Here is a 27,387-nt window from a genome sequence, read left to right on the forward strand (position 1 = left end):
GTACAGATCAACTTTCCTGACTGCAATAAGTTCAACCCCACCAGCTCACAGGAACTTGTGTACCTGCTCTCAGCTGTGTTGCTCAGCTGATTTAGGACACCACCCTGCAAGTCTGTATTGACAGCACCAAGAGTCTCCAGCATGGAGACAACGGTTTCAGGCTCTGCAGACAAATGCATCCAGTAAGTTGGCTTACCCACTGACACATAATGCTACTCTAAATAATATAAATATTTCAGCCATGGGATGGAAACGTTAGGTCCCAACTTTTATGGGACAACGCATCCTTGTGCATTTAGATCAGTGGAACTTCTCCTGATGGTCTCCTGTGATCAATGTTTCCCATTAGACCAACTGAGAATAACCAAAAAATAAATTAAAAAAAAAAATCCAAATCTACAACTGCAGCAAAAAAAGGGGAACACTCTTCCCAACCCATTACTTGTTTGGTATTATTGTCTACAGGTCAATGAATTGCAGAAGCTGGTGCTTTAGACTTTGATTGTCTGGAAAAATATAGTAAGTGACAACAGCAAATTCTAATTTGCACCACTCTTTGTGTGCCCCTGGTAATGTCCCAACCCATTAACATCAGGCTTTGTGGTGCTTGTCCTTGCCTTGTGTGACTATCCAGCTCTAGCATTTAGGTCAGGGCTATGGAAACCTTGAACAATAGCCTCCTTCCTCTTCTAAAGTACACGTTTTTCCTCTGTTAATGTCTCCACTCCATCTTCTTGCTGCACCAGAGTTTGAAATGTAATGAGGTGGTGCCAGTAGACCACATATTGCTTTGTTACGGGCATGTGAATGCAGAGCTGTGCTATTCTCTGCAGTGGATTAATGCCCTGTTGTTACAGTCAGTGCTGAACTTGATGTGCAGCCTCTGAAGAGGCAATAGCTTGATGTGAGCCACTCTCTAAGCACTCCAAATGGGTCTCTTTCATTTTTTTTTATTTTTTTTTTTTTTTTTTTTTTTGTGGGGGGAAGGCATATAAACTGTATCGATTAAACTAAGACAACCTAAAATAAATGCAACAATCTTCCTAGTCAAGCAGAACCTGAAGTATGAAACAGAAATGCATATTTCCTTCTGCTGGATATTTACAGGCTTCTCTTTAGACATCAATACGGCTGCTGGTTCTTATGGTTCTGTGAAGCCCTGAAATCTTGAGTACTCAGAAATTGCTGCACATTTTCTAGCAGTTTCTGTCCCTGATATTAACTAGTCTATGGCTGAACTGAAAACTGATTCAACTTTAGTGTTTCCCACAAAATGAAAACCAGATAGGCTGATGACTTTCAGGATACAAAATGAGTGTTGTGTGTTTTTACTCCCTTCCCCTTACCTGCTTAAGGATTTCTGCTGCTGTTTCATGTGAGCAATCAAATATCACGTAGAACTCCTTGCCCTTCTTCATCTCCTTGAGTAAAGGCCTGGCATCTTTATTCCCAGAGGGCAGCTGACGGATTTTGATTTTAATGTTGTATCTAGAAGGGGCTTTGATGAGCTCTTGCAGTCGAATTAGACCTGAAAGATGATATGCAATTATACAACTAACCATTATGTGCAGGGAGTATTTATTGTCACTTAAAAAGGGTCTCTTATCAGTCCTAACATATTTCACATATCTAAAGGATAAGTTGTTAACCTCATATTTTCCAGCTTTGGACTGATATAGTTATAGATTTTCCTTTTCATGATTACATTTTGCCTCAGCAACTAAACACTCTGAAATCTATTTGGAATTTGTTGACTCTAGGATATGTTTGTATTGATGCAATATTGATACCGTACATTGCAAAAAAAAAATATAATTCTTCTTTGCTGGCAGCTAATTATTATTTCAGTATTAAACAAGAACCTCCTTATTAAACAAGAAAACCTTACTATCTTTCCTGGCTAATATAAGGCATGAGCAAATGAGGAGAGACAGGGAGAAAAGCTTCCAATGGCAATGTTACCCTAAGTGAGCAACAAGTTGTTAACCTGAGCTAGTGATTAACCTGAGTGCCACTTAACAATAATTATTCTTAATAGGCATCCATATGGCTTTCATTGTCCTCATTTCAGCATACATTGCAATACCCTAGAGAGGGGAACGTTATTTTTCCCTTATCATCAGTTTAGAGACAAAAAGCTCGAGGACATAGTGAAATTAAATGACTTGCTTAAGGTCACTCAGCAAGTCTGAGATCTTCTAACGAATTGAAATACTTTGATATCTAACTCCATATCTGTAAACACAAGAACATGATTTCCAAGACTATGTCTTCAGCTGGTAGAAATCTACAGGGCTTATTTGAAGTCAGTGGAGCTCAACCAGCAGAAGATTTGTCCAAGTATTTAAACACAGTGCAATTCTACTAGCTAATTCAGCACTCCTATGTAATTTGTACTGCCTCCAAAAACAAAGTAAGATAGTTAAGAGTTCTTTGAGGTGTGTGATTACAATTTCTTTCTCATTACCCATGAACTTAATTTTCCCACCAAAAAAAAAAGCCCATGATCTCCTGCTGAGTGAAAGTAAAAGGCTGCCTTAAAAATCTGTATAGGGAGAGAGAATACGAGCAAGAAGCACTTCTTAAACAAAAATCAAAAAATGATTAATATGAAAAAAAGTCATTGCTCTCTTGCTGGGTGTGGGTATATGTTTGTCTTGTTCATGAATGTCCTTGTCTGAATGATCCAATGGTACATATAAGGCAAGGTGAAGGATCACTATTTCTTCTGAGGTTAGCAAGTTATTGCTAAGTTGGCTATTGGTTGTTGGCTTTCACTGTTGATTTTCACTCAATTTATTGGCAATGGTTTTTGAAAAAAAAAGTCTTTGTCTCTGCCTGCAATACTGGGTCTGTTCTTTGGAGGTCTTCAAGTATCAACAATCAATACAGAATATTAAGCATTATGACTATTCAAATGTAAATTACTGCACACACTGTGAGATCGGAACCTGGCTGGTAGCCAGCCTGTGTAAATATGAAACAATTTGAACTCATTATTATGAGAGTGGAGCTCATGCTTCCAACACTGATTAACAAGTAGGAGAGTTTATGCAATCTGTCTGTAAAGCTGTAACTTGTCTGTATCATGCATTCAAGTGCACTGCTGTTGACTGCAGTGCCTCAGACACTATCACAAACAGCGACACTAAGAGGAAAAAATGAGTTTGGGGATGGGGAGAGTCCAGCATGCAGGAAATCTTGCATTTAATTCACAGGAACAGATTGAGTGTTATATCTCTTTCCAGAATCAAAAAGTACTTAGCTGCCAGTATGGTGTAACTGAGAGAACTGAAGAATATTTAAATACCTGCTTCAGTCACATACCACTTGGAATTGCACCTCCCATCACTTCCTACTGCAACACCGAATGAAAGCAAAGTCTGGTTACAGTGTACCAAAGAAATCAAAGAAACATTTAGGTGTGAAAAGTATGCAGGTATTTTCTTGGAGGACCAGACAAAAGCCTGAAGCTGGTGATTGCCATCATAATCAATAACTACAACAAATAACCATCAGTATTCTCATCTTCCTCTTTTTCCTACTCAAGAACTCCAAACCCTTGGACATACTATCACCAAGACTTGACTTGTGACATATCTTAAACATTAAGAGCTTAATCTGACTCCCAGGGGACAGGGATAAAGGCCTGGGCAAGTATGGTTTAGTGGAGTACTTGCTAGTGTTAGGTCAGAGGTTGGACTTGGTGATCTTGGAGGTCTCTTTCGACCTAGATGATTTTGTGATTCTGTGAAGTGCAGCACTTAGAACAGTCACTTTTCTCTTGCTTGGTACGACCATACACCCAGTTAGGAGGCATTAGTGACTCCCCACAAGGCTGGGAAGAAAGTAGTGGTTAAGATGGGAAGGGGTCAGAAGAGACATATCCTGTGCATTGGTTCACCCTCTGCAAAGTGGATGATACGGCCTAGACAACGTTGCAGGACTGTGCTAGAGCAGGAACTTGAGTAGGACAAATACTGTTTTAGAGTATGGACAGGTGGAAGCTGTGTGTCTGGATGTGAACTTCAAAGAGCCTGAAGAAGGTATCAGCCAATTCTATTGAGAGGAAAAGCTCTTTAGAACTTGAAAACAAAAGCTGTAGGGATGGAAGCCGAACTTGTATCACTAACTTGTTTGGGTTACTGTCTGTATTCTTCCGTCTTCTATCCAGACAGCTGAACACTTTCCCCTTTTCCTTTGGAAACAGTGTTGTGATTTTCTCTAGCATTGATGGATTCAGTACTCTTCCAACTTGTCTTTTAGTGGTTTGAACAAGAGAAATGGTTTGCTCTGACGCTTAAGTAAAATGTTTAAATATGTGAAAGTCTTTGAATATTTCATATAAATTTGTAATGTCTAGAACTACTGCAAGTTGTGATTGACATTTTTAGGAGTTCAAACACGCCTAACATGAACATAATGTTCCAACAGGCAAATAGTCATAGACACTAGTGGTAAGTATGGTAGTGTGTGTCAGTAGAAGTTGTTCAAGTTGTTCATCTCCTCCTTCCTCCACCTTCCTCTCCTTTTTTTAATAATAAAACTGTGTAGCTAATTCAGTCATACTTTTAAAATATTAAGAAAAGTTTTTACTGCTATGGGAGAAAGTACTTATTTTTTTATTAGAAAATTGTGTTAGGATTAGCCAAGTTTGATATCTCTTGTAACTGTGCAAGTTCAAAGAAAGCAAATTCAGTAAGAACTAAAATTTTGCACAGTGCAAACAGATAAAACTAATATGACAGAAAGATTTAGTTCCTCTAAATCTTAAAAAAAAAAGAGAGAGAGAGAGAGAGAGAGAGAGAGAGAGAGAGAGAGAGAGAGAGAAAGAAAGAAAGAAAGAAAGAAAGAAAGAAAGAAAGAAAGAAAGAAAGAAAGAAAGAAAGAAAGAAAGAAAGAAAGAAAATGAAAAAAGGTAGGAGAGCTCTCTAACAAATAGGGAAAATCAGTGATTCTTACACAAGATGAGGAAATTGATGTGGCTGCCCTTCTCAGTATCTGGTAGGTTAAAATTATTGAATTCAGAAAAGGTGGAGTAGATGAGAGGCAGAGACAAACCTGCACTGAACAACTATTATTGTTTGAGTTTTTGATAACTGAGGCAAAGTTATGTGTCTGTTACAGATCAATGTGTGAAATAACAATGTGCAGAAGTGGGATATTGGAAAGGATATATTAAAAATCACTGAATCTAACCAAAATACAGGATACATACCCAGCTCTAGCATGTGGAAAGGCAAACAACAGTTTATGGTACTGAAGTTTGGAAAATGCAGTGATCAATGTATCATAAACTTTTCTGCAAGGATTTGTTAGATTGTCTTTAAAGTTCTGGAGACAATTCCTTGTCTTACCTAGGCAGCAAATTGCACTTGATATAAAATAACTCTTTTTAATTAATACCCAGAATAAAGGTAGATTATGGCCTGGGTACTCTAAGAATAAATTGGATTATGCTTAACATGTAAAAATGAAGGAGCAAATATTTGCTTGGGAGTCTTATTTTTTTGCTCAGGAGTCTTATTTTTCATTAGTATAGGAAAGCTATAGGTAATAGGGAGTGGGGTGAAATTTTTCAGAGATCTTATTCTATAGCCCAAAGACATTAATTTACTATCAAGAAAGACAGTAAAAAAAGTTACAGCTGAAAAACAGTTGGATTACAAAAACTGATGGGATGGGAAGTAGCGTTTGAGATAAGAAGGGTAGACATAAGTGATTTGGATCCTTTAGAAGCCCAAGCTCACTCAAATGAGGTAATTTTCTAATTTTATTTTTTTTAATCATTGCTTAGTCCAAACTTGTAACTGTATTTCTCTTGATGGATGTGTCCATTCAGCAATGAAACCCATAACTACAGGAAGTGGGGAGAAACCTCAGCTTGGCAAACAGGCACAATTTTGCGGCCTCTCTACCAGAGGTGGCCATGATGGCACGTGGGCTTGCAGCAATCCTGTAGTGTGAAGGATAAAAGCAGGATCCCCTCAGTCTTCAGAGTAGACTCTTATGGATCATTGCAAGTTCACTGTTACAGCTATGAGTTCATTGTTTGTTTAGAAATGCAAGTGCTCTTCACTTACAATTAGCTTCCGAGAAAAAAAAAAAATCTTTATATTTTTTTTTCTTCTTGTAGTATAAAAATGTCAAACATCAGGATGAGAAATAAAAAGAAGAGCCTGAGCTAAATGGTGCCAATCTATACCAAAATCCAAATACTCTTTATAGTGACCAAAATTGACCTGTTTACTTTCCTGACTCCATGTTAATAAGATGATTGATGGTTAATTTACTTTAGAAATATCTCTACAAATGAAGTCTCTTTAATATCATTCATTTAATATCAATCATTTTTGTAACTGAACATGTACACAGCACCTAGTGTTTTTAAAAGGAGTGGGCTGAAAAAGACCTTTATTTATTTACCCCTAAGTATATTTTGGCATATAGGGCTAGGAGTCCGTAAGAATCCTGCTGAGCTAAACCATCTTAATAGGAATGCAGAAAGATTGCTACTGTAAGCCCAGCCTGACTTGCTCTTTTACCTCCAGCACTCTGGTATACACTGCAACTCTAAGGTGATCAGAATATTTCCACTGAAACCTGCCTCTTGGATCCAGGAAGGGATGTTCTTTTTTTGTGCTGTCTACAGTGTGGAAATAAATCTAACATTTTTAGCCTTAAAACTAAGTTTGGTGTGGTTTTTGTTTGTTTGTTTTTAAAGCAGAATTTTGTCTTTCAGTCAATGTGACTTTTTATATAAATATGGTGTTTTTTTAATTTTTATTTTATTTTATTTTTTACATACTCCTTTTAAATGCTTAGAAAGCTGCTTTCATGACTCAGCCAGGAATGTTTTATGCCAGTATCACAGAATCAACTTAAATGTTGCTTGCACATCTGTAGAGCTCTGAAAGGTGCTATATTTATGTAAGCAATGAGAATCGAAAGGGAAATGCAAATCTCAGAGCAGAGTTGACAGTGAAGTGTTTACTTTGCACCAGTGAGAGTTAACACACACGATTTTTCAGAAATGCATGCAGTTCATCTACATCTTAAAAAATACATAAAAAGATAGTGTTGAAGGATTGGGATGGTGAGAGTTTACATTGGAATAACTGATATGCTTTAGCTACCCCACTGTAAAATGTTGCCGGAGGTAAGAGATCTACCAAAAGGTAAGATCATGCTGTGACACAATCCTCAGCTGGTTTCACCTCATTTACAACTCCAACACTTTGGTCTAGCTAGGATCTTCATGGTGGGTAACTTTACACTGGTTTAGGGGAGGAACTTTAGCAATGGATCCTTGATAACGATAGTTTTGTATTGGCCAATAAAGACCAATTTAAAAATGCAGTCTTCTTTGGGCCCTGGTAATAGAACAGAGCTGTGGTTTGTGCCCCTCCAGTGCTTCTAGCCATCAGCTAATTTCAGTGTCAGGGCTGCTCTGTTCCCAGCTTCAGCCAGCACACCAGCAGATGCTGTGGGCACAAGGAGCTTTGTGTCTTTGCTGGAGATGCTACGGCTACTGCTTGTCCCAGGAGGAGGACAAAGAATGGCACAAGGAGTGAATGATCTTCTCTGAGTTAAGACTCACAGGATGGAAACATTTACATGAATTGCACCTTTTAGATTCAGCATTCAGTATCCAGCTGACAATTGTTTTTTTTTTTTCTGAGACAGTTCTAAGGAATAAGAGAGTCTCTGCATTAAAAATGCTACAGCTTGAACTTTTAGTTTGTAAATGCATTCTTCTAAAGATCAACCCCTCACTGAGACAGGGAATCACAGATCAGCCCCACACTAGAATACTTATCAGTTTGAAGCTGTGTTATTGGTTCCACAAACAGGAAGCAAAATGTAACTCAGGACCAAGAACTGAGGAGCTACCTCCTGGTGACTTCTTAACTTCTGATGAAGTGAACAGCTTTCCAAAAGCCTAGGAATGGAAGCACAACTACGAAGCACAACTGTGCCATAAGAGATCTTTCTCTTCCATATTCTGGGGAAACCTGCTGCAAGAATGCCAAACTGAACTATCACAGGCACTCTCTCACAGAATTTATCCGTGAACCTACATTAACATTAGCAGAAGCACATAGCACGTGACTTGCAACACACCACTTACCTGTGCTGTCTTCATATACTACTGTTACTATTTTCCAGTTGTAGTATAGTACGAGATCCAAAACTGCTCTACTGATGGCTGCATAGTCTGGGTAGAGGTTGATATAAAAAGCATCCTTGTGATCCACTGTAGGGTGTTTCCATCGGGTCTGAATATGTGGGACTTCAAGTGCATTACAAATGGACTGCACAGCACTGACGGAGGAGCTGTGGGAAGGTCCAAAGAGGGCAGCTACACCAAGAGCGAGCTGATCACATGCTGTGGAGAGAGGAGGGAGGGGAGGAAGAAGCTGCTGGTAAGCCAAAGCAGGAAACTCGCATGGTATTTGCTAAGATAATTTATTCTCCATCCATGCTTATCATTTCAAAGTGACAACAGGTAACCATGTTGCTCCAAGACCCACTTGGAAATGGTCCCTGAAAATGGCATTACTGATTAGCAATATATCCTAGAACCAGCTTATAAAAAACAAAACAACTTCTCTGTCCATTGCTTTCAGATTGCATTGATTCCCAAACTGCCTTTCTCTGAATGGCATTATCCTGGAGAAACCAGGAGCTTTCTGACTATGGGCTTGCCAAAGGGATGTCACATGAATTAAGTTTCATGGCAGTGTGTCAGGGAATATGTTCATGGAATCACAACAGACACCATACAGATTCCCCCCATGACTGGCAAACTACTACCAATGTGAGTTGCTTTAATTTCAGGCTACTGAAGTAATATAAACAGTAAAGGGCAATATGATTCATGGCGCTCCATAATTGGTGTTTACAGAAGATGCAGTAAAGCCTAAAGGCCTCAGTAACAACACAGAGAAATAAAGAGCCAACATCACTGATATTTTAATACCTTTCCAAATCAGTCAGATGGTAGTATCAACAAAGGCTTCTTTGTTGATACATTGTGCCTGTATCTCATCCAATGCGGTTAGTATTTCTAGAAAAGAATCCCTTCTGTAGGTGTCTTTTTATTTTTCTTCCCCTCCCATGTCTTTTCAGGCTAACTGACATAAGATGAAGTAATTTTAATTACCTTTGTCCATTTGTAAAATGTACCACAAATGTTTCTAATAAGGTATTTATGGACTGAGACAAACCTCTGCACTGAGTTGCAATGCTGTACTCTTTGTAAGGTAGTTCTTTGTGGAAAATCTAGAAATTACTGCTGTTGGATGAAATACTAAGTATCTGAACACCCACAATGAACAGAGATATTTTAAATTAATATTTAGTGTCTGATAGTAATAGAATATGACAGAAAATCAATTATTTTCTGTTTTCAGTCTACAAATGGGTGTTTTACAGACAGCATAAAATGCACAGGCTTTCAAGGTTTAATTCAGAAGCCTTCTGAAAGGATAACAGGTTTTAATGTGAAATTGCATAAATAATATTAATAATTCATGCAGAGAAGAAATTACTATTGTCTGCATGGATCCCTTGTGCTTTAGTGTGTAGAATTACAAAAATATTTGTAATGAACTCCTTCCTACAGATTAAATGGTGAAGACACTGAAGTATTTTCACAATAGTCACAGAAGAGATTCTCACTATAGAGGGAATGTAAAATCCTCTCTGGAGGTCTGGATTATATGGATTAGAAATGCAGAGTATTTGATTTTTGATAGCATATAGTTCCAGAATATATTTGAAAAAAATAAAAAATAAAAAAGCAATAAACAGAATTTAAAGCTATCCTTGATGTTCTTTGAAAATATTTTTTTCCCAATCTTCAGTAAGAAACTAAAGTGCCGTGAGGAGAATTTAGTAACTTAAACATTTAAAAAACAAAAGCTTAACAGTGTTCTAACATGATTCATGATTTGAAGTGCATTAATTTTCAGCCTTCATTTTCCTTATAGCAAACATATCTTTTAACTTAGACCAAATATATCTTGTACTTTTTACAGAAAGAGATGTTATAATAAAGCGCAAAACACATCTGCAAAGTCTTGGTGACTTATGGGTCTCTTCCCTAACTTGTTTGCATAGATTGTGTGCACACCATAGATTGTGTGCACACCAAGAGCTAGACTGCTGAATATAAATCTTAGCAAACTTCAACGTTGCCTCCTAGAGGTGAAGAAATACACTGTGCCTAAGAAAAGTTGTGTGTTTTTCCCCTTTTCTGTTTACATTTGCAAGTAAAGTGGATTAAAATAATTGGACCATACTTTTCCCTCCAGGAAAACTAAACAATATGCAAAAAATTCCAAACTTGTCCATTCCATGTCTTAGAGTTATATATAACAGAGAAATTGTACTTCTGTCTAACCCACTGAAGTTTTAATATTTCAGGACTGGGGCACTACTGGCCTCTGCTCTTTAAGGTACAATAGAAATCATTTGTTATGAATAATGGATATCTGTGTGCATGTGCTAATTATGGGTTGTGACATCCCACTGTGCTCCCTGTTAGTCAGTGATCATTTTCTGCAAAATTCCAGGTGGCAAATCTATTTTTTGGAAAGAAAAACTGGTTGGACCTGTCTCCTTCCATCTGGGGCTCTTAGCATGCAGACAGGATGTAGGTGTTTTATCAGAAACTAGATGACAAGATCAACTCCAGCTCGATTCTCTTTGAAATATATTTTTTATGTTACTGTTTGTATACACATACTACAATTGGAACAGAAGATCAGGCAGTGGAAAGGTAGTATAGAACATGTATGTTACTGACACAGTAATTGAGATAATTACCTCTTCTCGAGGCTTCAAAACTATCAAAAAGGTTAATTCTCTGGATGTCATAGGTTAATGTTGTATTAGGCATCAGAGTTCTGTTTCTATTAATGTTGGTGACTGCAAACTTGAAAGCCAATTCTTCAATATTAACAGGTTCATTTTCCACGGTTTCAAAGATCCCTCCTGTTGATACAGAGATAAATGAGAAGTATTATTCACCTCTTCATCGCTGTACATAAAAAAGAGAAAAATAAATTATGAGCAACAATAAGCTGACTGTTCATAAAGTAAAACAGTTTAACTTGCTGTTAAAAGCAAAAGCACATTGGACCATTAGTTTTTATCTACAATGTCACTGTAGGTTAACTCGGTATTATGAATGCTGGCTAGGCAAACATCTGTGAAAGATGATACATGTTTATCATTCAGGCTTCTGTAGTAAAATGTTTAAATGCTTGCAAAAACTTCTGTCAAGTTCCCAACTAAAAGCAGTAGTCATATTTATTGGTCTTGTTCCTCCTGCTCAGTGTAATCTATGTTTAGAGATGAAGCTTGGATGTGTTGGAGATATTTTCTGAAGTGTTTCTACAAATCTTGACAGTACAAGTTCCACATTCACAAGTGATATGTAGTTGGAGTAGGAATGGACCGAAAATTTCCACTCGAGGTCTTTGCCTTAAGAGGGCTTTTTTTTTTAATTATTATTCACATGTTACCAACAAATGTTGGCCATTTCTCAGTTTTCTTGGGGACAGGTGAATATTTTTGCTTTATCAAAGCTCATTGCTGTACAAGTTGAACTTGTTGATATAAAGCATCTGAGCCACATGCTGCTCCCACAGAAGATTCTGCCTCTGTGCCAAAGTGATAAGTGATGTCTCCAGTAATGTGGTGTCTACCAGTACCATCATGACTGCTTTATAAGTCCCCTTCAAAGGCCAGTGCTGCATGTAGCATAATTGCTCTCAACTTCCTATTGTTCCTCTAAACTCTTCCATTAGCATCTGTTCTGAACTATTTGAACAATGAGGTGTCCCAGCCCCTCTGTGCAGTTTCAGCTGGGCAACTGCTATTTGAGCACTGCTCAATTTGTCAGGACTTGTTTTCTACCTTTCAAATTGAAATTATATATACTTCTTGCTCCTTGTTAAAACAAGTGATATCAATAAGAACTTTAACATGAAAGTAAGTTTTCCAGAAGAGGACCTGGAAAGAATGAATTTTAGTTTTGGCACTATGAATTACTTTGGCATGTACTCTGAGATGGGAAAGGTGCTTGTGTTTCAAGCCAACATACCATCCCACTTATACTGGGATGTCTACTCCCTCTAGCCTCTAGAGACTATATTATGCCAACAACATATTCAGCCTATCTAGGAGCACTGGGATTTGATGAATGCATAACAAACACAGCTAATTTGAAAAAAAATAGCTCCTTTAAACAGCAATCTCCAGCTTCAGTACTTGATTTTGCAAGTATAATTTACTCATTTAGTGCAAGTCACTAGAGAATACTTTGGATTTCTCACTTACATATTTTCACATTTCCCCATGTGAAATTTGAGCCCTAGATATCGCTTTATATTTTCTGAGCATCAGAATGTATTCAGCTAATGTGCTGCAATCTCTTGCAATTTTGATGTCACCAGTGTAGGAATAGTGCAGTCATTAGCTGATAATCAGGAAATGGAAACACAGTGGAATTAAAACCTGTTTTGAATTTTAACTCAGCAATGAAAACACTGGAGACTATCAAACCCAAGTTGGCAATGTAATCTCTAGCTACTCTTGAATACGCAGCATTATATGTTATTTCTCAAAACCATATGTAACAGCACCTTAACGTGACTTAATCAATTCTACCAACTTAACCAATTTTTTCATTTACTAAATGGATTTCAGACTTTCATTTTAGTTAGATAGATCTTTCAGAGCCTATAATTCCTCATGACAATGACGAACCCAACAAACTTACTTCTTTTCTGATTCAATAAAATTTACTTTCCTTCCTTTCATCTGTGGAAGACAAGTGTTTTCAGTTGGCAATAATGTCAGTTTGTTCTTAGGCCAGCAAGATACACCTTTTGTGTTTTGCTTGGACCCCTACTAGGATTAGCAGAACATTGTTTCATGAGGCAAGGTGGAATCCACTGAGTATAATCAATAGCCTGAGATAACTTTTTAATTAGACAGTTGATGATAACAAAAAAATTTTCCATCATGAAAACTATTACTGTACTGTGCTTTTTCATTTTGTTTGCTTGTTTAGCTTAAAATAACTTTTTTTCAAATATCATGAGATAGTCTTCATGTCCTATGCTTACGCATAAATGCAAACATTTTCTCATTTTAGGACTAGGACTTTTTCCAAACCTCTAATCAGTTGTCTATTAAATTGAGATTAATTTTAATTGATGTATATGCAGGAACTATTTATACTTCATTAGCAGAAATTTGCAGAATTTTTGTTTGGTCCCCTTAAAAAAAATTGAAATTCACTGAGCAGAGGGAAGAAGTAGAAGGAAAGGAGGAGTGATGGATAGCGTGAAAGTTTTGCTAAGCAAACTAATCAAAATAGCACATGCACCATTGTGTATACTTCAAATGTATTCAGATATGTCTCTCTAACAGTCTGCTGTACAATCAATATGTTGGTACCCTTTCAACACATTTTCCAGGTTTCTTTTGTGCATGTTAACATGTCAGTAATGCACTTACAGAGAACTTTGGTTTCATGTTATAATTTATTGGTGAGATAGTCTGGGTAGGTCTGTGTAGGAACAGAACAGGCGGTTACAACATTCATAATTTATGCATGAAATATAATTCATAGAATCACAGATTCATAGAACATTTTGGATAGGAAGGCACCTTAAAGATCATCTTTTTCCAACCCCCCTGCCATGAGCAGGGACACCTCCCACCAGACCAGGTTGCCCGAAGCCCCATCCAGCCTGGCCTTGAACACCTCCAGGGATGGGACATCTACAGCTTCTCTGGGCAACCTGCGCCAGTGCCTCACTGCCCTCACAGTAACAGGTTTCTTCCTAGTATCTAATCTAAATACATGCTCTTTCAGTTTAAAGCCATTACTCCTTGTCTTCTCACTTCACTCCCTGACAAAGAGTCCTTCCCCAGCTTTCCTGTAGGCCCCCTTTAGGTACTGGAAGGCTGCTCTAAGGTCTCCCCAGAGCCTTCTCTTCACCACACTGAACAACCTCAGCTCCCTCAGCCTGTCTTCATAGGAGAGGTGCTCCAGCCCCTTGATCATCTTTGCGGACCCCTCTGTACTCATTTTAATACTTCTATGTCCTTCTTGTGCTGTGTGCCTCAAAGCTGGATACAGTATTCCCCTACTCCATAAGAGCAGAGGGAGAGAATCACCTTCCTCGACCTGCCAGCTCCACTTCTTTTGATGGAGCCCAGGATATAGTCAGTTTCCTGGGCTGAAAAATGCACATGGCTGGCTTGTATTCAGTTTTTCATCACTAATATGCCCAAATCCTTTCCTACAGAGCTTTCCTTCAGCCATTCTTTTAGCTGAAGTAGAGATGTTAAACAAGGTGCCATTTAGAGTCTCTGAAAGATAGTACTCCCCTTCTCCACCCCTATGATAGGGAAATTTTGAGACCACTAGCATCATTCTCCAAGCCAATAAATGTTTATTTAACTGTATGTTCTCTTGGTTAAACCCTGAAGTAAGCACAAAGAGAGAGGCCCTGCTGCCCATGAACAAAGTCCATGAGATAGTTTATGGAGGAAATCATTGTTTGTTGTGAGTGAAGTTTGGGAAAACCTTGAACTACTACTTATTTGAGACTGATTTTTCTGTTGGGACCCATGGGTATAAAAAAAGCTGAATCAGTCTATAAATTTGCATCACAAACAAAGCAGCAAATACAATCTGTCTGTTTCATTCTGTTGTGTTTTCGTCCATATACTCTTAATGAAATCCTGCAATTTAGTGAATAGTTTCTCTTCTCTCATGGTCTGCTGATGACTTACAGTCAAGCTCAGAATATATTGTAAGGTCCAGGTTAAAAGAGAAATAGCAGAGTAAGTGACAAGTTTGACGAAGAACCCGTTTGTCAGATGATTCATTTAAATCAAGTAATTACTGTACAACACTTTAAAAACAAATTAACCAAAGAGTTCTACAAGGGAAGGGAAAAAAATCAATGTTAACTCAAGATATAAATGATGTTCCAGAAATGAGGCTATTACTGCTAAGCACAAAAACAAGCACTGGTTTTCAAGGTAGGCCACTGGTAGCACATACATGGGAGAAAGCTTGGGTTTTGAGTCTTCCCTTTCACCTCCCTCCCCTGTAGCTCAGCCAGGATATGCTCTGCTGCAGCTCCAGCCAACTGAAGGCTGCTTAGCCTCGGGCAGTGGCAGGCCTGTCCTTTCTTCAAGGGTAGTTGGGCACTGGAACAGGCTCCCCAGGTTTCCTCCCCAAGCCTACCAGAGTTCAAGAAGTGTTTGGACAATGCTCTCAAACATATGGTCTGATTTTTGGGTGGTTCTGTGAAGAGCCAGGATTTGGACTCAATGATCCTTGTGGGTCCCTTCCAACTTGGGGTACTCTATGATTTGATGGCTCTGCAGCAGTGCCGTGTTTGCTGCCATGATGTGCAGGTTTCAGTCTATTGAATCAGCTGGAAGCTGAGTACCCCATGTCAGGTGAGTGCAAGACCTATAGAGTCTGCTCTGGTTCTTATGTCAAAACTTCCCAAGGTCTGTGCCAGCATATATGGCTGAGGAGTGTTCTCGTGCTCTGGTCCCACATGCCCTATTGCTTGCAGGCTGCAGAGTGGCAAAGCCAGATGTACATTATCCAATCATACTGCATGCAGGGAGTAACTCTCCATCAGCCACATGCGAGCACATCAGTGGGAGAACCCAGCAGTCATGTTCATTTAACAGATAATCCTGCTTCAGTGCACAACATGTGTGAAAAAAAAAAAAAAAAAAAAAAAAAACCTTTTCCTTTCTACATTTACTTTACAAAGTGATGTCTCAAAGGCTGAAGAAAAAAAGCTGTTTTTTCCCCTACTTTTAATTTAGCCATGGAAAGTAAGAGAAAAATGACTTTTTTCTAATGTTACTCTGACAGAAATGAGATCTGAGCCACATGAGTGACTCCTCTTCAGAAAACAGCAAGGGATGCAAGTCAAACTGACAAATATGACAAAGCATCAGCCCCATTCATCCTTTGAAAAAAAAAAAAAACCTACAGCAAGTAAAATGTCAAAAATATAAAAGCACACCTCAGTAGGCACCTGAAAAAGTAGCTTCAGTCCTTCTGAGCAAGCAAATGTTTCCATTTAACGGGGTCATCACAGACTGAGACAGTTTTAGAAAAGGTCATGGCTGAATTGATTTCCATATCTCTGAATGGGTATCAACATTTTGCTTCAAGACAAGGCACAGCTCAAAAGATTATTATTGGGAAAAAATCTCTGTCCCCACTTTAAAACCAGTCGTAAACAGCAACAGCTAAAAATTGTTGACCTTTCCAATGTCAGTTATCAACCTAGTCTTTTTTTAGTTGGGTTTCCTCAATGCAGAATATCTCACTAACAAATTTCAGTCCCAATACCGTGGATCTAGTATATTCTTTTAGCTGCATGAACACAGAATTGCCTGAGTAGACATGAAAGAATTTCTGTGATTTCAGTCAGTGGTATTATTTGATGCTTTCAAAGCTAAATAGTTAAATGCTAACTTCTCCAAACATATATTTTTAAAGTTGTATCCTGATTGAAGAGATTTTCCTTAGCTATTCTAGAGCTAACATAAGAACAATGCCTTTTTTTTTTTTTTAATGTTGTACTCCCTATTAAATTACTGAAGAAAGCCACTTGGATGAGAAGTTGGCTTGCAGAGAAAAACAGTCCTAATAGCCTGCAAAACAGAGGTGTGAAAATACAGCTGTTTTTTGAGGGTGGTCTATATTACCCTCTGACACCTAAGGGAGAATAAAGAGGAAAAACATGTTCTGCCCTTAAAACAGCCTGAAACTCAGCTGTTGCCATGGACATGCCAAAAGGGCAGTTATTTTTCAAATTTAGATCTTCCTCTGGAACATTCTTATGTTTATTATCTTGTTAGAAAAACTTCAGATTTCCCAATTAAATTTTCCATGTGTCTCTCCAGCTCACTGGTGGCTGCATGAGGCAAATTTATGGCAGGTCTCTGCCCATGCTTACACACTGGACCAGTGGTTAACCTCCTTTGCACAGCATGTAACTGCTATTGAACCACCCTCCAGATATTTTTAAATTCTTTATCACTAAAGTAATTCCTTCTGCTTTTTGACCAGTGAAAAATGCTGGCATTGGACGTAAATCGTGTTTGTGTTGTTAAAACCGAGAAAAGGTAGAGTTGCTGAACACTAGATACAATATTCAAGGACCATAGGTAAAGCTACCAGACACAATGAGATTTAAAAATATATATCGCTGGGATTTTTATCTGCTGACAGCTTTTCCTCCCTTAGTGTACCACCTCTGTCCTACATCCAGCAGTTCCAGCAACTTAATAAGCACAGCTACTTATACATACACATGATTCTTGTAGTAAGCATATTAATACTAATTCAAAGTATCTGGATATTATGACAGAAATTAAAGTGAGAGACAGGAGTTTAAAAACCTCAGAAGCCATATGTAGTTTATGTTCTTATTCAGATTCTACATTCAAAAGGCAAAAGAATGCTATTTGAAAATAAACATACTGACCATGCAGTGTGTTTGAAATATTAAAAGGTACAATCAAATAAGAATGGAAATATATAGTTAGCAACTAAGATTTTCTTCATAAAGACACATGAATTTTTCTCTTCCCTAGGGAAAAAAAAAAAAAAAGTTGTTACAGTTCTCTCCAATTAAGTATAAAACTACATTTCTACGTGGCTGATGTCCAAGTGTCCTTTCCTTGCTCAGAGGATATCCCAGTTTCATAGACTGAGTGTGACATGCACCTTCTCGCCTCCCTGGGGAAATGTTTGTCGCATGAGAGGACACACAGGATCAGTGATGTTGAGGCACATGGCCCAAGGGAAGTCACTGCCCAAGGCTTTGAGACACTGACAGCTTTCAATGGCGTCCTAGTGCCATGATGTGAAGGTGATTTTCTAGCAGGATTTCCAGAAACACCTATCTCCCAGAGGGACTAATGCTTTGAGAAGACTCCCCTGTTTTTCTCAGCACCTTCTGAACACCATGAGGTCCATGAGACCTCATTAAAACCCACCTGTCTGCCACTGAAGAGAAATGAGAGTTCAAATCCTAATAACTGTGCAGCTACATGTCACTGGCTTCCTGAAAGAGAAGCTGTTGCTGATGCCAGGTTAACATAGGAGATTCATAAAGCAAAATTAACATACAGTTTGCCCTTGCTCTCAGTCAATATGGACATGGACTTACACCACTCTGCTGCCTGAATGGCTATGGGCTCACACACACTTCTGACTCTCAGTGGGGCTGGTGGAGTGGTAGGGCTATAGATGCTATTCCAAAATGGAGCTAGGGGAAATAGTACTTATAAAGAATTTTCCTGCAAATAATGTCCACTTACACAGTTAAAGAGGGTGCTGCTGGGACTGGAAACGCTGCTAGAAAACACCCCAAGTGTTTTTCTCCATCCTTGCCTTTTACCAGAGCACTTCTCCTGTGCCACAAAGAGCCTGACTGAGAGCCAGTGCAAGTGTGCTCATCACAGAGCTAAGTTTGGGCATTCATCTTACAGGGAAAGAATAACCAAACAGGTTATTACTTGCAGGCTTACCTTTAGCAGACAGTTTAACAGTATCTTTCTTTTTAAGTTTAGCTCACCAACTGTGTAAGATTAGTCCAGAAATTGGATATTACCTCTAATTTATACATGACCTAAAAACTGCTCTATGTGTGAATTAAAAAAAAAAAAAAAAAAAAAAAAAACTTTCTCAGGAATAATCATCAACAATCATAATTCTATAACCAACAATAATTGCATTTTACGTTCACAAATCCAGGCTGAAATGGGTTTACTCCCCTAGGTTTTAATGGAATTAAATGCATGGGTTTTGCATTCAGCTCACAGAATATAAACTAAACACATTAGCATTCTTTGCACGAGTGAATTTAGCCTTGCAACAGGGACCTTTGAGTTAGGCAGCTATTATCATCCTCATTTTACAGACAGTGAAGCTGAGAGCTTGAATGACTTTTCTGCCATCACTCCCTCTTCAATCTGTTCAAACACTGCCTTGGAAGTCCTCCACACATTGCTCTTTCCTTCAGCCTCTTCCCTCCTTTTTGGAAGCCCCAGTCCTTACCTCAGCATTTGCCATCTTTGCATTCACCCAGCTTGTTTTTCTGCCCATCATGCCTTTGATTTCTTTCTATACCCTGCCAAATGTCATGGCCATCTCACTGCCTGTGCCTGATCCTGGATTTGGAACATGATCTCTGAAACCTTTCATCCTTCTGTAGCCTCCTCCTTTTGGGATGCACTTCAAACAACACTTGAAGCCCATACCTTTTCCCCACTCCTCCTTCATTGTTTCCAGCAATCCAAATCAAAAATAAAAGAGAAAGCAGGCACAAAAGACAAAAATGCAACGTTCTGGTTTTCACCAGGATTACTTGTGTCCCTTACCCTCACCTCTGTGTTTATTTTCTCTGCTGTCTCTGTAGATAGCAAGCATCTCCAGACTACAAAAAATCTCAGATCAGATTTGTTTTTTGAGGTTAGATTATTATTATTATTATTATTATTATTATTATTATTATTATTATTATAAAGGTCACTTTGACAAATTGATGGTCCTAGGTTCAAAACTGCACAAATGAAATCCACCTCTGGGCCCATGTTTAGGACCTGAGTGAATTCCTGCAGCTTCTGTGGAGACTTTGCTACCAGCTTTCACAAGAGGCGGGGTATAGTTTTTCAGGCTTTGAAGTCTGATTCAAAATTGGATTGATTTAGACTGAACCCTCACAGAGAGTCAGACTTTCTGTTACATTCATGCAGCATGGTCAGTGCTTTAGTTGCACGGCGATGAAAGTGGTAGAAACCACATTTCAGTTTCAGCCCTTGCACAGACAGGTGCAAGTGTGAGTGCAGCAGAGCCACCAACACTCACATCAGGTCAAGATGCAGAACTCCCAGAAAACAAGACCTGATTAAAGACTGAGATGAAGGGTGCGAAGAAGGGAAAGGATCTTAAATAGATAATGCTGAAACATCCCTCTATCCAAGACATTCTCTACAAGAGTTGGGAACAGGTTTTTATAATTGTCTTTACACTAGTGAGCTACTGCATTCAGCTATGCTTTTATCGTTTGGAAAGCAAAGGGATAAATGTATGTGTGTATGTACATATATAAAAAGTTGAGCTTATTAAGATACAAAGATCTGCCTTTTCCAGTGGGATCTGTCTGAGTTCAGTTTGTGAGTGTGGAGATATTTCCCAAAGGCTCAATTGGCATGATTCATGTTAAAGAATTTCAAAGTAATGAACTTTTTCTATTTTTACAGGGAAACAACTGGTTGACCTGATTTATACATCTCTTGCAATACAGCAGCAGTACTAGCAAGAAACCAAAGGATCATTTCAGAAGTGCAAATTCTTTATTTGATGGTAGTTTAAAAATGATTGTCTTGCTGCCTGTATTTTATTGTTTTTACTTGATGCAGAGGATAGTCAGCAGGCACTAAAAATGCCAGATAATACATATGTTATTCACATTGTTTGTTATTCTTCCTCCCACAGAACCATACCTGCTTGGGTGAACTAGTTATCCATGCAATGCAGCATTAATTTCGAATGAGAGAAAAACAGGAGAGGGAGAAAATTGGTTCTAATTACCCAGTTACACATGCAACATTGGGTCCCATCTGATGCTATTTTTGGTCATGCAGCAAGGAAAAGGGAATAAGAATTGTTTCCCTTCTCTTCTTGGAGCTAGAATTAGGCAGATGAGCCTTGCAGAGAACGGGCTTTGCTTTTGTTTGAGATGTTTTCCCCAGGAGCAGTGCACCTAGAAAGGGCACAGAAAGAAGTGTGTGCAGGTTTATAGCACCCCACTTTTCTGCTGCACATGTGCACCATCAAGTCTGCAGTGCTGCGCACAGGTGGTATGCTGCATGTTGTGAAAGTACACAGAAAATCAAGTCTCCACCTTCAACAGAGCCATATTTTAATCATTAAGTATATTATGAATTGAGCTGCTCTCTTCAGGACGCCCTAATATCTGCAAGACTCATGCTGCAGTGAGCTGTACTGACAGCAGGACAATGAGGAAGCCCTTATCAAGCAAGGTGGGTGCTTCAAGTGGATGTTTTAGTTCAGTGTGAGCACTGCCAAAATGCTTGTAATGATGGTTCAGGATATAAAGTAATGAATATTTCTGTAATTAATTCCTTTAATTAATGAGATGAGATGATGGGTTTGTTAACTCTGCATTGACCATAGCTCTGTAGCTGGATCCATTCATAGTTTTTACTGTCATTCTCCTGCTTCCTGATTTTTGTGAGGAAACAAAACAAAACAAAACAAAACAAAACACTCTAGGACTCTAGGACTCTACAGAAACAGTGATCTTTACAAAAATAAATAAATAAATACATAAATAAATAAAAATTTAAGGCTTCCAGCAGCAAAGTAGCAGTTAGTCTTTCTCTCTGTCATTAATTCAGCAGAAATAAGACTTTGCTGAAGAAAGTAAATGTTTCTACCAATTTCAATAGGTTTTGATCAAATTCTCTCATGGCTGAGCATCTCTCCCACTAAGCTGTAACAATTTAAATACTCCCACTGGAAGAGAAATTTACTTTCTGGTGTCTCTTTAAATTTTTCAGAGCACTAGTTCACAGATATGTTTTTCCTACATATTTGCCTGGGTCAGAGGATTTCCCTTTCAGACATCTTGTCACATTAATTGCTGATCATATGTTGGACTACAAAATGCTTCTGAAAATGAAAAGGGATGGAAAGACAACATGAAAGTAGAGAAGAAAGACCAATTTCAGAGACAGAGAGAAAAAAAATGTTTATATTAAAGAATAGAAGAAGAGGGAAATAATATCACAGAAATATAAGTAGATGAGGATAACAGGAAGAAAGCTGGCTGAAAGAAGGCTAAAAGACTGATGGCCTTGAGCTGCAGAACTTGCTGGAAGTTTTTCCTTACTGATTTTAGTTGGATCTACCTCAGAACTATTAGAAAGCTTAAAACATATAGTCAGATTTGTTGCAAATACAAAGTAATAGTACTTTATATTTGAGGAAAACCAGGAGTAACTGCTCCAAATAGAGCAATAGAGACCCTATCTAAAACAATGGCAAAGAAAATTGATTTCAGAGGGTTTTTTGCCACATGCTTTCATGTAGGTACCTGCTTATAACGGGAAGCACATCTGTGCAAAAAGTGCTTTACCACCTTCCTTTGCATTTGCTACAAGATCTTGCACTTCCCAGAAAGCAGCAATCAATACAGCATGTACTGCCACTTCACTTTATTTTTCTGCACTCTGACAGCAGCTGACCCATAGAAAGATGTATAGCTTCATTTGGCTGAATCCCTGAAGAGTTTAGCTACTGTAGCTGGAGAGCAGTCCTGAGCTGTGAGGATATAGCTTTGCCATGAAGAAATTGTTGAGTTTGTATATGCAGTGACACTATTTAAGGATTAGCCGTTTTCTCAAGCTCTTAAACAGAAATAGAAAATCAGATTTCATAATCCTAGACTGTTCTTTCAAATGTGCATTATTTAGTAAACAGCCCTTTTATGCATAAACATCAGGTTTATATATTTAAAAGTATAAACTTTTTGTGAGTGCCCATTAAGCACTATTATTTGTAAGATGCTTATGAAAGTAAGGTCTTTAATAAAGCTGAAGAAATCTGAGCTTATCCTGAAAAAGCATGGATAAACTCAGATCACAGACTGTCCAAAAGTACCTCTTTTCCAGAACAGAAGTGGAGGAGGAGAGAGGTTAAAGTTAGTAGGGAAAACATTTTGCACTCTAACTTTAGTTAATCGCTCTTCTCTTTCTGAAATCCAGCTGTTAAAATTCCCCTAAAGGCAGTGCTAGCTATTGATCCAGAAATGATTGACATGGGTTTCTCTCGTGGGGTATGTCAAGGAGCCCACAGCTTAGCAAGCTACAGCAGAGATATCCCCTTGGAGACTATTATGGACACTGTGTTTTAAAAAAGAACAGCCTAACATAGTGGATCAAGAATTTAAATGTTAAAGACACAAAGATTACATTAGCTTTTGTTGTCACACACCGCACATTCTGTAAATGTAAATTTTGGCTTTGTTTCTTTCTGATACACAACAACTGTCTGGGGTAGACTGGTCTGAGGCTGAGGTTGGTTCTCTCACTCTGGAGATGAGAATTAAAATAATTACTCTAAAGTGGAGAGGACTTTACTTGTGACAGTCAGCATCTTTCCCTTCTCCCATGGTAGCCAAATGTCCACTGCAACTTTTCACTAACCCTGCCAAAATCTTGTCCCATGACTGGAGCCTGTGGCCCCACCAGTTCAGGCAACCAATGTGGTCAGTGGGGTAACACCAGGCAGAAAACAAGAAACCTGTTGTAGTTCTGGTGTGTTTATCCTTCCTTTATCCTTCACATCTTCCTGATTCAGCTTCAAAAGCACATCAGAGGCAGCATTTGGAAACTCCTTGACACCGTATTCTTCTGGCCACATCTCTAATCCTGTAAGGTGCAGGTCCTTAGCAGAGTAGGAAGGGGGCCAGTGCAGAAAAGCTGCTGTTCCCTCACTTATCCCCCAGCACAGCCTCTCACTTGCAATGTCATAAACTGTGGCCCCAGGATCACTGTTGTTTTTCCCTATAGTCTGCTTGAGCACTGTTTAGGTGCAAACAGCCCAACAGCCATTTAAATACCACTGTTCCAGAGATGGAGAATTGAGCCAAGTATGCTCAGTCCTGATCAGACAGAAATGATGGCATTTCTTGTAACACTTCAGCAAAGGGAAGCATCAGCTATGTTTTATAGCTATGGATAAAGGTAGATGCTCAGAATCCAGAAGACATGCATTAATAAAACATAGCCAGCTTGACACACTGCTTGCTGAGCTCGTCTTGGCTTATAGGGGAACTATGTAACATGTCTATTAGGAAGAGATTATACTGTGGAAGAGCTTTTGAACTCTGACAAAAAAAAAAAAAAAAAAAAAAAAAAGGCTAAGGACTTCCAGCCCATAAAGCCCCTCTGTGAATAGAGTATGTTCAGATGTTCAGGCCGTGGCTAGCCTAGCAGAAGAGTTTTCCTAAGCCTCTTTTACTGATCTCTCTTACAAATGAGACTTTTGCAATAGGACTGGAAAACTTGCATTCTTCTAGAAAGAGTGGCAAAATACAGGTAAGACTGCAATCAGCTAATCAGACCACATAATGTATTTAATTAAGAAAATATGAATGTAAGGTTTAAAACCACAACCTTTTAAAAAAAGACATGATTAAAATGATTTTTCAGTAAAATACATAAGTCGTTCCATCCCTTAGTCTTTTATTGGAGTAGAGGACAGATATAAAATCAAATGTCACCAGGTTTCCTACAGCATAAATTGTTTTGACCCTCTTGGAATTCCAATCACACCACTGGGAGCCCTTCCCTGACTGTCCCCCATGCTTTGTAAGATGCCAGCAAGATGAAGTAAGCAGATTTTACTCAGGGATTATCTATTATTCCTTAAAGTTTATAGAAATATATTTTTTTCTCCATCCTTCAGTCTCTCTCTTACAAACATTAATGTAGTTTCATCCTTAAATACCCAAGTATCAAAAGGAACACATAGAAAATGAGCTGACAGTTTTCTCAACAAGATATTATTATATTGCAGCCTCAGCATAGCAGGTGCTTTAAAGAAAAATATCAGGATACATTTTCAGTCTTGTAAAGTATAACATCTAAGTAGGCTCATCTAGGATTACATCTTTAAGGATGGGCTTGCAGATTTTGCAACCGATCCACTCTTACATGTAATGTTTAATCAGCACCTGCTCTTTGAGTTGACATATTTCTTTATAATAATGATGGTTGGCTCTTGAAAAGACACTTAGTTGAGATGCCTGCAATTTAAAGCTTTCTTGGTAATTATCAATCTGGAACATTTCTATTCATGAAACTACTGAGGGCCATTTGTGTCTGAAAAATATCTTATTCTCATCTACATTTGCAAATGTTAAAATAACAAGTGTAAACACAGTACATCTGCACCTGATCACAACTTTATGAAATGTTAAATTATGCAACTTCAGTGGAAATTTGGAATGGGAACCTGAACTGGAGCTACTAACAACTAGAGGAACACTGTTTTCTTGTAATGCTTTTTTTTTTTTTTTTTTTCTCCCTCAGAACTTATATTCTTCAAAAACCTCTGTTCTCACCAGACTGATTGGAAAATACTTAGAATGTGTGGAGGAAACTAAGCATTCCCAGTGGTGTTGAGGTTTCAGATGGAGATGGGTTTGAAATATATGTTTTTGAAATTCCTGTGCATACTGGGGCCTGAATTAAATAGGATATAAGAGCCTTAACTCCAGAAATTCTTGCATTAGAGAACTTTCCATGCTGTATCACCACTTTTCTCAATGCTGAATGTCCAGATATGTTCTTTGAATCCAAACTTTTAATTTCTATGATTACATTTGTACATCAGTCTGTGAATTTCAGAGGCCCCCACTCAAATCAGACACAAAAGCTGTTAAAGCAGTATCTTTTATGCAAACCAAATTCATGATGTGTTGGCAAATTTCAGGATACTTAACCCAGCAAACTTCTAACTAGATAAAACCCTAACATGAAATGCCTAGCAATTGCATCTAGTGCATACATAGAAATGCCTATTGCAGCAGCAATCATTCTCAGGCATACCAGTGCTCGAACTTACTAGCTGATTCTTAGGGATGAATTCAGTATAAAACATGATTGGAAAAGACTGTAGCAGCTACGTATGTTTCTCTTTCTTGTTTCTTATTCACAGTGTTTTGAATTTTCCTCCGTGTTTCAAGAGCTATGTGCACCGAATATGATTTGTGCAACAAATACGGAGCCTGTGAAAGGCTCCTAAATTTCCTAAAAAACAAACGAAAAAAAAACCCAAACAATTAAAAAAAAAAAAAAAAAAACACACACACAACTCAAATGTGTTTACATCTGTGCTTATCAACAAGTTTTAAATGAAAATTCAGAATGTATTTACTTTATACTTGGTTGCAAATGAAATTGCTGTAGCATGACTGCACGCAATGATACTTGGATTTTTACCACAAAGCTAAGTAGTCTACTCTTGCATTAGAAAAGATTTCAGTAGCAATAATTTGGCTGAAATAACAAGACATGAGAAGTGCAATAGGCATTATCAGTTTCCTGTAAAAGAGATGTAATCTTTATGCAGATTTTTCTATCTTGAACAGATTTGCTTGTTATGTGCAATGAGTATGTTAGCAGTTGTGCACACTTAAAATTGTGTTGCTCTGAAAATACACTTTTAGATTCTACCTCTCATTGGTTGTTCCATTCAACATTGGGTCTGGACAGGACTATATTCCCTCTTTGTGTTTTTTGTTTTTTGTTTTTTGTTTTTTTCTTTTTCTGATCTAGCTTTACCTATTTTAGACAAACAATGTGATTGAAGCCAAAATCTTCCATTGACCAAGCACAAAGTTTTCCAGAAAATCTCTTATAGGCTCTGCTAAGGCATTACGTACTCCATCTCCTCATGCCTAACCACTCAGTTAACTTCAATGGGAACAACTTCATCAGGAATTATTAACTTGTTAGTTAGATATGTTAGTTATGGTAGATAACACAGTTATTAGTTGTAGTTGTACTATACTTGGTTGCAATTATAAGTTATTGATAGACAAGTTAAATATACACCTTTTGAAAGGTGGGGGAAATTTGGTTGTGGAGAATTTTACAAATGCATTAGTCACATTGAATTTGAAGTACAATATTAAATGATCTAGAAAAGAAAATAAATGAAAGAAAATGACTGTTCACTGAAAAACTGGAAACTACATCTCTGGGCTCCTGAAGTGAATATCATGGTTACTAAATCATTCCTCAGATGTTCACTATATAAAAGCTGAGGCTACTAGGTATAGCTATTATGTATGGTTTTTTTAGACTCATAATTTCATTGTTAGAAATTATGACAAAAAGTCCATAAAACAACCTTGCTATGAAGAGGAAACTGTAATTACTTATAATTATCACAGTGTGTAAAGTATGGCTTGAAACCCATTCCATCAATCATTAGAGAAAAACTTAAGTTTCAAAGTAAAATTACAACTTCAGCTCAGGAGAAATTAGATTTAGTTTTCCTTGTTAGGTGATTCACTTTTCCTTTCTGCATATAAACCTTCCTATACATTGTGTTATTTGTAGTTTTCTTGGCATTTGCTATATCTGAAAGGTCTTCCATTGTTTAGAAGTTAGATGTTAGACCTGTTTCAAAGTGACATCAAGGCTACTCTTTCCCTTAAAATCAAACACTGAGCTCCTCATGTCGCACATTTACAAACCCCTGGGTGG

The 27,387-nt window shown here is 38.0% G+C and overlaps 1 protein-coding gene across 4 annotated transcripts in view; it reads right to left on the bottom strand.

Annotated features, from left to right (window-relative positions):
* Nucleotides 1–27,387, bottom strand: part of GRIK1 (glutamate ionotropic receptor kainate type subunit 1) — a 167,123-nt gene that overhangs the window by 66,819 nt on the left and 72,917 nt on the right. For all 4 annotated transcript variants that reach the window (XM_027449230.3, XM_027449232.3, XM_027449231.3 and 1 more), the window contains exons 2-4: nt 10,834–11,001; nt 8,132–8,389; nt 1,347–1,528 (exon numbers count right to left, since the gene is read on the bottom strand). In XM_027449230.3, coding sequence (XP_027305031.1) covers nt 1,347–1,528; nt 8,132–8,389; nt 10,834–11,001 — 608 coding nt within the window. The remainder of the gene's footprint in view (nt 1–1,346; nt 1,529–8,131; nt 8,390–10,833; nt 11,002–27,387) is intronic.

The sequence above is a fragment of the Anas platyrhynchos genome, chromosome 1 (genome assembly GCF_047663525.1).
Source record: "Anas platyrhynchos isolate ZD024472 breed Pekin duck chromosome 1, IASCAAS_PekinDuck_T2T, whole genome shotgun sequence".
Classification (NCBI taxonomy): Eukaryota; Metazoa; Chordata; class Aves; order Anseriformes; family Anatidae; genus Anas; species Anas platyrhynchos.